General features: G+C 56.9%; 1 protein-coding gene across 1 annotated transcript in view; it reads left to right on the plus strand.

Moving 5' to 3' along the window:
• The window catches only part of CROCC (ciliary rootlet coiled-coil, rootletin), a 42589-nt gene that overhangs the window by 27458 nt on the left and 2955 nt on the right, over positions 1-12176 (plus strand). The window contains 7 exon segments of the mRNA XM_040645838.1: positions 1077-1449; positions 6531-6700; positions 6813-6933; positions 7200-7363; positions 8762-8977; positions 9639-9863; positions 10288-10437. Of these exon segments, the coding sequence (XP_040501772.1) occupies positions 1077-1449; positions 6531-6700; positions 6813-6933; positions 7200-7363; positions 8762-8977; positions 9639-9863; positions 10288-10437 (1419 nt within the window).

Here is a 12176-nt window from a genome sequence, read left to right on the forward strand (position 1 = left end):
GAGACGGTTGGGGTGCCCTGTGTTTCCTCCCACCAGCAAGAAGTAGGTGGGGACTCCAGCCCTGGAGTCATTCTGAGAGATCACTCCCTAGGACTTGGCCCTGTTTCCCGCCCTTTGAGATTCTTTTCCAGGTATAATAATAGTAATAAAAACTGCAAGAACTATAGCCGTGTGAGGGGAAGCTCTGTAGACCTAACCGGGTTTGAATCTCCCAGCTGCCTCAGGAAGTAGGTATACTTAGCCCCATTTTACATAGACACCCAGACACTTAGGCTCAGAGAGGTCAAGGGATCTACTCAAGGTCACACAGGCACCCAGGTCTGTCTGACTCCAAAGCCTGCACTTTTTCCATTCTCCTTTCCTGGCTGTTTCACCGTAGCAAATCTGCTGTGTGACCTTGACTAAGTCACTTGACCTCTCCGTGCTTCAGAGCATTCATGGGATGGGGGCCCTGGCATAGGTCCTGGCTTCCAGGTGTTCCGTAAATGGTGGTTTCTAGTGATTCACGACCACCCAGAGGGCTGGGTGTGTGACCATGCACTCCATCAGAAAATAATTTTTTAGTACATGCCCCATTGTGTGATTTATTGATAAACGATGTACGCTGAGAGGCAGTACAACCTAATAGTTAGATAAACAGCTTCTGGAGCCAGTGTGCCTGGCTTTGCGTCCTAGCTCTCAACGCAGTAGCTGTGTGGCCTGGGGTAAGTTATGCAACTGCTGTGTGTCTCAGTCTCCTCCTTTGTAAAACAGAGATGATTCACAGTGGTAATTAGAGTTGAGTTTTTTGGGAAGTACTAAGTCCTATCTATGTAAGTGCTGGCTGTTTATTACCAATAAACTGTGTATATTACAAGGCATATACACAGAAGGAAGAGAAAAAACAAATTCTCGTAGTTGACCCCCACACTCCCGGGAATATTTCCGCATATCCTGCCCGGGTGGGGACCACTAAAAATCAGATGTTGTGCAAGCCGCTTTTGGGGGTGGGTGGGCTCCGAGCTGGGCCTGCGAGGCGGGGCGCGCCGGATTGGGGAGGCTTGCTGACCCCCACCTCCCGGCGTTGCCCGCCCCAGCTCCAGGGGGCCCAGAGGAAGCTGCAGGAGCAAGAGGGCGAGTTCCGGGCCCGTGAGCGAGGCCTGCTGGGCTCCCTGGAGGAGGTGCGCGGCGCGGAGAAGCAGCAGCTGGACCACTCCCGCAGCCTGGAGCTCAAGCTGGAGGCGGCGCGGGCCGAGGCCGCCGAGCTGGGGCTGCGGCTGAGCGCGGCCGAGGGCCGGGCGCAAGGCCTGGAGGCCGAGCTGGCCCGCGTGGAGGCCCAGCGGCGCGCGGCCGAGGCGCAGCTGGGCGGCCTGCGCTCAGCCCTGCGCCGGGGCCTCGGCCTCGGGCGCTCCCCTAGCCCGGCCCCGCTGCCATCACCCGGCTCCCCAGCCCGGAACGCGCCAACCGGAGGTGAGCAGAGCGCGAAGGCGGGAAAGTGGGGGGCGGGGCGGGGGCGTGTCTCGCGGAGTCCCCGCCCGTGGCCACGCCCCCGTCCCGTTCAGCTCCACCTGCGAGCCCGCCGGGGGGCCGGGCTGCCCCTCTCCTTGACGATGAGCCTCAATTCCGCCCCCATGTCACTTTCCTTCCCTTTGGGGTGCTTGGCGAGGCTCCTCCCCTTCGCTGATCCGTGCTCCTTTGGTTGCTTCATTTTCAAGGGGGTGATGGTGCTGCTTCTTAAGGCCCCTGACTCCTCTGAGTCTTTGAGGCTCCAGCTAAGAGAATCGATGCTCACCCTCTCCCCATCAGCACCCCATCTTCCTTAGTCTCCCACTCCTAGCTCGACACCCCTCCATACTAGGCTTGTGAACCCAGCGTCAGAGCCAGACAGAGACACACCCAGCCTAAGAGCCCTTCCAGCAGCTCCTTCAGAAATCCTTCCAGACCCCTTTGCTCCCAAGGCCTGGTGGATGACCCTGGGCATGTCCGCCGTCTGCCTCCAGGAGTGTGAGCACACCTTCCCGGAACATCGGCCTTGTCTCGGCCTGACATCATGTCGATTCTAGGGCCTAGAATAGAACCTGTGGAATCTTAGTAGCCGTTCACTACGGGATAATGAGTCGTTGCCTCTTCGAATCCACAGACAGAGCCCCAGGATCACATCCATTCAGTTATTCAGTATTTATTAAGCACTTACTACGTGCTGAGTACACTTGGACGAAGCAGTAGACGAAACTGACTAGCATTTCTACTCTTACGGAGGTTATAGTCTGGGGGTAGGAGCAGCAGGCAGTAAATGCGGTATATAAATGAAATAGAGGACGGACTGGGTGGTGGTAAGGGCTGGAAAGCAGGTAAGGAAAAAGGCATGAAGGGACATTGCTAGTGAGAATGTAAGACAGCACCCCTGCTGGAGGCCATAGAAGATAGTGTGGCAGTTCCTCAGAAAACTTAGAATTACCATGTGCCCCAATAATTCACACCTCGGTTATAAGCAAAAGAACTGAAAAAGGGGGGCTGGAACAGATAGGTGTACCCCAGCGCCCATGGCAGCATTATTCACGGTAGCCAGAGTGGAATCAACCAGTGTCTCCATGGACAGATAAATAAACAAGATGTGGTGGATCCATACAAAGGAATGTTAGTCAGCTTTAAAAAGCAATGCATCCTGGGGCGCCTGGGTGGCTCAGTCGGTTAAGTGTTGGACTCTTGACTTCGGCTCAGGTCATGATCTCAGGGTCATGAGATCGAGCCCCGTGTCAGGCCCCACGCTGAGCATGGCGTCTGCTCGGGATTCTCTCTGTCCCTGTTCCTCTCTCCCCTCTCTCTCTGCCACACACCCCCAGCTTGCACTTTCTCTTTCTCTCAAAAAAAAAAAAAAAAAAAAAAAAAAGTGACGTCCTGACACATGTTATAGCATGAATGAGTCTGGACAACATGGTGCTAAGTGAAAGAAGCCGGTCACAAAAGGACAAGTATAGTATGATTCGACTTATATGAAATGCCTAGAAAAGCGTCTATAGAGACAGAAATAGATAGGGGTTCCTGGGGGCTAGAGGGCACGGAGAATTGGGAGTTATTGTGGGCACAGAGTTTCCGTTTGAGGTTGTACACGTCAGTTTGCTTGGGGCTCCCAAAACAATCCCAAAACAAAGTGCCGTAAACTGTCTTAAGAACAGACATTTGTGTCTCACTGTTCTGGAGGCCAGAAGTCTGAGATGAAGGTGTCGGCAGGGCCGTGCTCCCTCTTTAGTCTCTAGGGAAGGATTTATTCTAGGCCTGGCTCCCGGCTGCTTGTAGTTCCTAGGCTTGTGGCAGCAGAACTCTAGCCTCACATGGCCTTCTTGTGTGTGTGTGTCCAAATTTCCACTTTATGTTAGGACACCAATCATATTGGATTAGGGGCCCACCCTACTCCACCAGGACCTCGTCTTAACTAATTCCATCTGCAACAACCCAGATAAATTCACGTCCTGAGGTACCAGGGGTTATAACTTCAACCTGTTGGGTTTTTTTGGGGGGGGACACAGTTCAATCCAAAATAGGGGTGATGGAAAAGATTTGGAAACAGTGGTGATAGTCACATGGCAATGTGAGTATCATTAATCACTAAATTGTACACTTCAAGGTGGTTAGAAGGGCCATCAAAATAGAGGCAGAAAAAACATTTGATAAAATATAACATCCAGTTATGGTCCAAACTCTGGGAAAACTAGAAAAAAGATTTCCTTCACTGATAAACCAGGTCTTCAAAACTCTATAGCAAATATTACATTTAACCCTTCTATTTAATATTGTCATGGAAGTCTCAGAGGTCCTAGCCAGGACACTATGGTAAGAAGCATAGAAGTAACACGTTAAGGTTCGGGAAGGGAGAAACAAAATCACCACTATTTACAGATCACATGATTTTTCTATGTAGAAAATACAGGAGAAGCTACAATCAGTTGTTAGAACAAATAGGAAATTTAGTAAGGTTGCTGGAAACAAGATCAACATACAAAAATTAATTGTATTTTATTACATCAACAGAAACAGAAAGTGTTTGTTGGTAGATTGCCAACAGCAGAAATGATAAATAGCATTTATACCAGCACTAAGAGTTCTCTCTGCCAAAGAAAACGCCAGATCTAGATGACTTTACAGATAAGTTCTACTAGGCAGGAAAAAAAATTATTCTAACAGTCTAATAACATGCACAAGACCTTTATGGACACAACTATAAATTTTATTGAGAGACATTAAAGGAAACCTACATAGAAATATATGTTTGTGTATCAGAAAACCCACTATTATAAAGTTGTCAGGTCTGACAAATTCATCTATAGATTCCATGCTGGTCCGATCAAAATCCTAACTTTGTACGTGTGTCAAACTTGACAAGCTGGTTCTGTAGCTTCAGTGGAAAAACAAAGGCTCAGAAAGCCAACACACACACTTGAAGAAAAAGAACTAGATGGGTGGGGCTAGCCCTTGCCGAAGATAAAAGTTAATATAAAACTTGGGCACTGCAGGTGCTGTGCTCCTGAGACAGCCGTTGGTTGAGTAGTCAAAGACCAGACCCACTTGTCTAAAGAAACCTGATCTATGTTGGAAGCTTGATCTGTGATCAGCTTTCCAATAAACTGTATTTGGATAATTGCGAGTCCATATGGGGGGATTTTTTACATTATATTTTAGATCACATCACATTTAGATAAACATCGGTTTCAGGTAGATTTAAGATTAGGTGCAAAAGACAAAACTCTAGCTCTTAAAAGACAATATAGGAAAATATCTTTACAACTTTAGGGCAGGAAAGGATTTCTCAAGACACACACAGACCCCGTTAACTATAACATTAATAAATATTACTTAATTAAAAACCTAAAAAAAGGGGCACGTGGGTGGCTCAGTCAGTTAAGCATCTGCCTTCGGCTCGTGTCATGATCCCTGAGTCCCAGGATCGAGTCCCACTTCGGCCTCCCTGCTCAGCGGGGAGTCTGCTTCTTCCTCTGCCCTTCACCCTACTTGTGCTCTCTCGCTCGCTCTCTCAAATAAAATCGTAAAAAAAAAACCCAAAACCTAAAAAAAGATGGTTAGGAAGGCATATTGTATGTTACATATATTTTATCACAAAAATTTTTAAAGATTTATTTTTATTTTAGAGCATGCATGCATGGGGAGAGGCAGAGGGAGAGGGAGCGAATCTTCAAGCAGACTCCCCACTGAGTGTGGAGCCCAACTTGGGGCTCGATCCCAGGACCCCAAGATCGTGACCTGAGCTGAAATCAGGAGTTGGACACTGAACCAACTGAGTCACCAGGCGCCCTGCAATAAAGAAAAATTTTAAAGTTACAGCAAGGGCAGGGGTAGGGGTGTTTGTGTGGGAGATGGAGAGCCCACTGAGGAGGTGGTAGGTAGGGTGAGTAGGAGAAGAGACTCTGAGGACAAGTGGAAGGTCCTGAGTGGCAGTTCCCCTGTCCAGTGAACAGCAAAGGCCAGAGCAGCAGCCAGAGAGGGGGGAGCAAAGTGTGGAGGAGTGGAGTGGGAGGTAAGGAGGTGGGGACAAAGGACTTGCTCGGGTAATCCTTGCAGGCCACTGTGAAGATGCTAGCTTCACTCTGTAGGGGTGGGGGCTCTTGGGGGCAGTGGGTAGACGTCCTGCTCTGGGTCCTGTGGGTGCTGATGGAGCAATGGGGCGGTTTGGGTGTCGCTTGGCCCAGGCAAGAGGATGCTAGGGGAAGGCTGACCCCCTGCCCTGCAGTTCCGATGTTGACCTCCAGGTGCCGCCCTGTCTCTCTGTGCACTGCCCCTCCCACCTCTTCAGGCTGAGTTCATTTTTCTGCCTGGTTCCCTGTCTCAGCTTGGGATCTTTCCAGCTTTGGACCAAATAGATCCCTTAACTGCTTTGAGCCTGTCCAGCCTGTGTGGAGGGACATTGGTCCTTACTTCTCAGAGAATTATCGTGAAGGTGGAATAGGATGTCAGGAGAGCCCAGTGCCTGGCACGTAGGAAGCATTCAGTGCAGGGATGTTGAGGGGGTGGAGTGTCCCCCTTTGGACTGGGCGTTGGGCTGCAGCCCTCACAGTGGTCCTGGTCTGGGCGGGGAGGCAGATCTCAGAGCCTCGGGGGGAGGATGAGATCACCCCAACCCGGCCTGGGGTCAGATATGCCTCTGGGGAGCAGGCCTAGAGCAATGGGCCAGGTAAAGAGAAGCCCTGGCAAGAGAAGGGAAGAGCATGCGTAAAGGCCCTGGTGCTGGAAGGGAGAGTGTTCTAGAACTTGGGACCTGAGGGTGATGTGGAATGGACAGCTTGTAAAATGTGAGAGGGCTGTGCCAGGGTGAGCGGCAGGGCCTCTGTGTGATGGCAAGAAAGTTGGCTTTTATTCTGAGGGCCTTGGGGGCTGGGAAGGGGTCAGCAAGAGGGTGAGGGACCCAGTGGGCAGCGGGAAGCTCACGCAAGCTGCTGGGTGCGGCAGGGTGGGTGAGGTGGTGCCCGAGGAGCCCGCGGGCCCCTTCCAGGCAGGAGAGACCCGGGCTCCTGCACCCCTAAGCACGCCTCCTGCCCTAGGAAGCGGTGAAGGGCTCAGCAGCCCCAGCCCGTTGGAACGCAGCCCTGGGTCTGAGCCACCATCCCCAGGACCTGCCATCTCCCCGGCATCTCCAGACCTAGACCCGGAGGCGGTGCGGGGGGCCCTCCGGGAATTCCTGCAGGAGATGCGGAGTGCCCAGAGACAACGGGTGAGGCTGGGTGTGAGCGGCTGCAGAGGGACCCGGGTGGCGCAGGGCCCTGCGGGGCGCTGCGGGTTGTCAGAGCGGAAGTCTTCCCTTTTCCCGGACGTTGGGGCCTCAGGATGAGCTTCAGGCCCAGATGAGCACCATGAGTCGCCAGTTGGCCGAGCTGGAGACCGAGAGGGACAATGCGGTGTCACGGGTGAGGCAGCTGCAGAAAGCCGTGGCCGAGAGTGAAGAAGGTGCGTGTGACCCCCTGGCTCCTTGCTCTGCTCTCTGTGCTCTTAGCAGCCGCGGGGGGACCTGTGGGATTGGCCTGAACAGCTCCTGTGTCCCTGCCCTGGCCACCGTGACCTGAGTTGGGGGGCTGTCTCCTCTGGGGGACCCTCCCTAGTCAGCCCCCCTCTGTGTGTCCAGACCGGCAGACCCTCGAGGGCCCTGTGGTGGGTGGAGGGCAGGCCGGGCACCTCACAGCCTGGCCAGGCCTGATGGGGCTGGGGTGCCGCAGCTCGGCGTGGCGTGGATGGACGGCTGAGCGGGGCGCAAGCCCAGCTGGCACAGCAGGAAGAGAGCGTGCGGCGCAGCGAGCGGGAGCGCCGGGCCGCCCTGGACCAGCTGGCCGCCCTAGAGAGGACCCTGCAGGCCACGGAGAGCGAGCTCCGGGCCAGCCAGGTAGGTGGGAGCTGGGGGCCAGCAGGGACAGGGGTCTGTGCGTGCCTTAGTGGTGCTGTGAGTCCTACTGTGCGCCTCTGTCTGCCTGGGTCACAGCACCTGCTAACGTGACCAGCCTGTGACTCCGTCCAGAAGTACATTCCGATTCCACCCTTTTGTTCCTCCCTGGGGTCACTAGGCTGTACAAGAAAAGGCCTGGCCTTTTGAGCCCGTTGGAGAAAAGCCTGGGTTCAAGTCTTGGCCTGGCTGCTCGTTGCCTGTCTGCTCTCATTTTCCTCTGTAAACGGGGGACACCAGCCATGGTCTCTGGAGACGATGTGCGAAGGATCTTAACATATGGTGTTTGGGGGACCTCTGTTTCCTTTGTATAACCACAGAAGTGGTGCTCTGGGGTTTTTCTGTGTTTGGGGGACATCCGTATATATGTGTGTGTGTGTGTGTGTGTGTGTGTGTGTGTGTGTGTGTGTGTCTGGGGCAGGACACCCTGGCCCTGGTGGTGACAGTCCAGGCCACCAAAGCCTTGAGCCTTTTTCACAGCTACAGATCCCCTCACTCCCTCCCCTCTCCCTCCCTGGCCCTCCATCCTTGCCCCCACAGCCCACCCCTTGCCTCTGGCTCCAGGTCAAGCTCGAGCTGGATTGTTATGTCTGTGGTTCCAGCTCTGGCCTCAGGCCCAGCCGCAGGGGCCGCAGGGGGAGACCAGGAACAAAGCTGGGCAGGGGCCAGAGTGGGGCTGCCAGGCCCAGACATGGCAGTGTCGGGGCTTTGAGCACGGCGGCAGAGGGGCCAGGCCTGGGGCAGGGTCGTACTGGGTGTAATAGGATGGGAATGGGAATGGAAGGGCCCCTGTCTGTCTTTCTGTCCTGTTCCTATTCCTCAAGCTTCCTTTACTGTCTGAGCCCATGCGAGGGGGGTGGAGAACATCATCCCTCAAGCCGGTAGGGCCCAGGGCTCCCACCCGGCTCAGCTCAGGTCACACAGTGTAGCTTCTGGGCCTATTTGAGAGTGATGCCGCAGAGCAGGAACACCCTGCAATCTGCATTTTTACCCTTCCCCCGCCCCCTTCCCCAGGGCTCTGTGAATACCTTGTGGTACCCCTCCCTGGGCACTACACAGATATGAAATAGGGCCACGGAGCAGGAAGAGAGAATCCTGGATCACAAAGCCTGTGGGACTAGCCCAAACCAGAAGGCATTCTGGGATTCTCAGGTCAACCCATCCTGTGAACACACGGGGAGACTGAGGCCTCAGGAGGGTCACAGGCTGGCCCCAGGTCACCCCGGGAGTGGTTGGGCCAGCCACCTCGAGGCTGCTCCCCACTTTCTCCTGAGGGTCCGGAGGGGTTGTGGGCAGTGTGGGGCGGCCAGGCAGCTGGGTCTGACCCCTCTGCACCCCCAGGAGAAGATCAGCAAGATGAAGGCCAATGAGGTGAAGCTGGAGAGCGACAAGCGGCGGCTGAAGGAGGTGCTGGACGCCTCCGAGAGCCGCACGGTCAAGCTGGAGCTGCAGCGGCGCTCACTCGAGGGGGAGCTGCAGCGCAGCCGCCTGGGCCTGAGCGACCGCGAGGCCCAGGCCCAGGCCCTCCAGGACCGGGTGGACTCTCTGCAGAGACAGGTGGGTCCCCACGACCGCCTGCAGGCTCCTCATCGGCACGGGCTTTACGGGGACTGCGTAATACTTCCAGCAACCCTGGGAGGCAAGCGTCATCCTCATTTCATGGATGGACAGACAGAGGCTCAGAGGTGACATCATCACCCAAGATCACACAGCTAGTAAGAGACACAGACAGAATTAGAGTTTAAGACTCTGACGACAGAATCTGCACACCTAGGAAGCAGGTGGGACAAGTTAGAGCGTGGATTCCACTTGTGTCCCTTTTTTGCCTTGGCTGCCAGGAAGCTCAGCTTTAGAATGTTCAGTAACTCTGCTAGCTCTGCATGGTCACCCACCAAAGTCAAGAACACGGAACATTTCCAGGTTGTGGTGGTTGTGGTTACTCTCTCCTCCATAGCAGGAAGGAGAGGGGAATGGGAACGGGGTGGAGGCCGTAAGGTCTGAGACAACCAGGTGGGTGGCACTCCGGGTGAGGGGACTTAACCAGCAGTGGGACAGGGCCCAGCTTGCCCTGCGCTGAGCCAGTGGGAGCGCGTGGGAACCGTGAGCACCAGTGACGAAGGCCGAGGCCAAGGTGGGAGGGGCTCGGCTTGGGTTCGGCCTCCCTGCTGGAGGCCGTGGAGAGAGCAGAGCCCCTTTTCCATCCTGTGTGTCCTGCCAGGTGGCGGACAGTGAGGTGAAGGCAGGGACCCTGCAGCTGACCGTGGAACGGCTCAGTGGGGCCCTGGTCAAGGTGGAAGAGAGCGAGGGGGCCTTGCGGGACAAGGTGCAGGGCCTGACCGGAGCCCTGGCCCAGAATAGCGCCAGCCTCGCCAGCACCCAGGACAAGAACCTGCAACTGCAGAAGGCCCTCGCCGCCTGCGAACATGACCGCCACGTGCTCCAAGTACGGATTCCGGGGCCTGGCTCAGGGTGGGCTCGGTGAGAGGGCGAGCCACCGACGGCAGGTTGGAGGGGCCCTGATGGAGAGCCAGCCACTGGGGCTGTTGGGAACCGAGGGAGCCAGGCAGTGAGGCTTGGACGTGGTGGGCCCAGTAAAGGCATTGCCAGTGAGAGGAGACTTGAGGGGGAGCAATAAGAAGATAAGTCTACTCATCGAGGCTTATGGGGACCCAGAGGCAGGGTTGATGGGACAGAGTTGGGGTCCGAGGGGTCCCCACCTTAGGTAGGTCAGTGGGCCAGGCCCGCTGTCTGCCTCGCCCTCCAGATACGATCTTGGAGCTGTTTTAGGGGCTGTGACCCTGACCCGGAGGTACAGAGTAGAGGGGAGCCTTTGCTCCATCCTGGCGCCATCAGCCCCTGTCCCCCAGGAACGGCTGGAGGCCGCTCGGCAGGCGTTATCCGAGGCACGGAAGCAGAGCAGCTCCCTGGGTGAGCAGGTGCAGACGATGCGCGGCGAGCTGGCGGACCTGGAGCTGCAGCGGGCGGAGGCCGAGGGCCAGCTACAGCAGCTTCAGGAGGTGAGGGCCGGGATGGGCCCCTTCTGGCCCCCGGACACTGAGGCCTCAGAATGGAGTGGGATCTTATTTATCCCAGCCTCGTCCCAGACCCAGGCCCAGCCTCCCGTGGGGAAGCGTGGTTCCTTCAGCCCACACCCCCATTACACAGAGGGAGAAGCTGAGGCCCGGAGAGGCGGCCTCAGCTGACAGTTGTCCGAGGTGGGCCTCCCCGCCGCCCTGCCCAGCCGAGGCCGGCACCCCCATCGCGACGCTTCAGGGGCGCACCCCGAGGCCTGGCGGCTTTAGGGGCTTGCTGGCTTCTGCAGGTGCTGCGCAGCGCGGAGGGGAGACTGCGGCCCAGCACACGGTCCAGAAGCTGCAGGATGAGCGGCGCTGCTGCAGGAGCGCCTGGACACGCTCTCCGGCGCCGTCGCCCAGCTGGAGAGCCGCGAGGTGGAGGCGGTCTGCGCTGCGGCTGGAGAAGGACCGGAGTGGCCCTCAAGAGGATGCTGGACAAGGTGGGCTGAGCCTCCAGGGCCCTCCCCTCTGTTCCTCTGGGTCCCAGCCAGGGTTGCTTTTGGCCGTGTGTCCCCACGGTCTGGGGGTCTTGGGTGCCCCCTGGCCCCTGGTCTTGCTGCCTCTAACCTGACACCCTCTCTGGGCTCCTCCCTCTTCGTGGGCCCTCCCTCCTGCCCTGGGCCCTGTGATGCCCTCCTGCGCTCCCCGCCTAGGTCGAGCGCGAGAAGCTTCGCAGCCACGAGGACACAGTGCGGCTGAATGCAGAGAGGGGCCGCCTGGACCGCACGCTCACGGGGGCCGAGCTGGAGCTCGCTGAGGCCCAGAGGCAGATCCAGATGCTGGAGGTCCAGCCCCTGGCCACCCTCTGTCTCCCCAGCCCTGGACCCGGCCCCCACCTCCCGCCCCCACCCCCCGCCCTCGGCGGGAGTGCCAAGCCGTCCCAGGAAATGCTGACGGCTCAGCCAGCCCAGGCTCCTCAGCCTGCATAACTCAGGAGTCCGCACCCTTCGAGGGGGCTGCCCAGAGCCAGGTCCCAGAGGGAGGGGTCCTCCAGCATGGAGAGATGAGAGATGCCAGTTAGTATGTGAGCCTGTGTGCGTATATGTTGTGGACACGTAGCGGTGTGAGTGTGCCTGCGAGTGTCCTTGTGCACGGAGCGTGAGTCTTGTGCACGGATGTGGCAAGTCTCGGTATCAGGACTGTGTTTTATGTGGGTGTGTCTTTCTGCACAGATGTCTGCATAGATGCAGGTGTATGTGGGCGTGTTGGGCTTTTGCACGTATGCGTGCATCCATGTGAACACGGTAGGTATTTATGTGCTTGCTTTTGTGCCTGTGTGTGGGGGCCTGTCTCTATGTTTGCATCTGTGTGAGTGTGTGCATGTGCGCGTGCGTGCATGCCTGTCAGCAGGGCTCACTAGGGACCCTGACCCAGGACTCGCAGACCAGGTGGGCCAGGAACATGGGGGACAAACAAGGATCTCTCCGGCACCCCGTGCCTGCACTGACTTTAGGCTCCTGGGAGGTGCCTGACATCCCCTTGCACGCGCGTGCACACACACACAGGGCCAGACCCCTGACTAGCCGCCCCTCCCGCAGGCCCAGGTGGTGGCGCTGGAGCAGGACCAGAGCCCAGGCCGGCTGGAGGCCGACGAGCTGCAGCAGGAGCTGGAGCGCCTGCGCAGTGCCCAGGTGCAGACGGAGCGCACGCTGGAGGCTCGGGAGCGCGCCCACCGGCAGCGC

The sequence above is a fragment of the Ursus maritimus genome, unplaced genomic scaffold (assembly GCF_017311325.1).
Source record: "Ursus maritimus isolate PB19 unplaced genomic scaffold, ASM1731132v1 scaffold_32, whole genome shotgun sequence".
NCBI classification, from domain to species: Eukaryota; Metazoa; Chordata; class Mammalia; order Carnivora; family Ursidae; genus Ursus; species Ursus maritimus.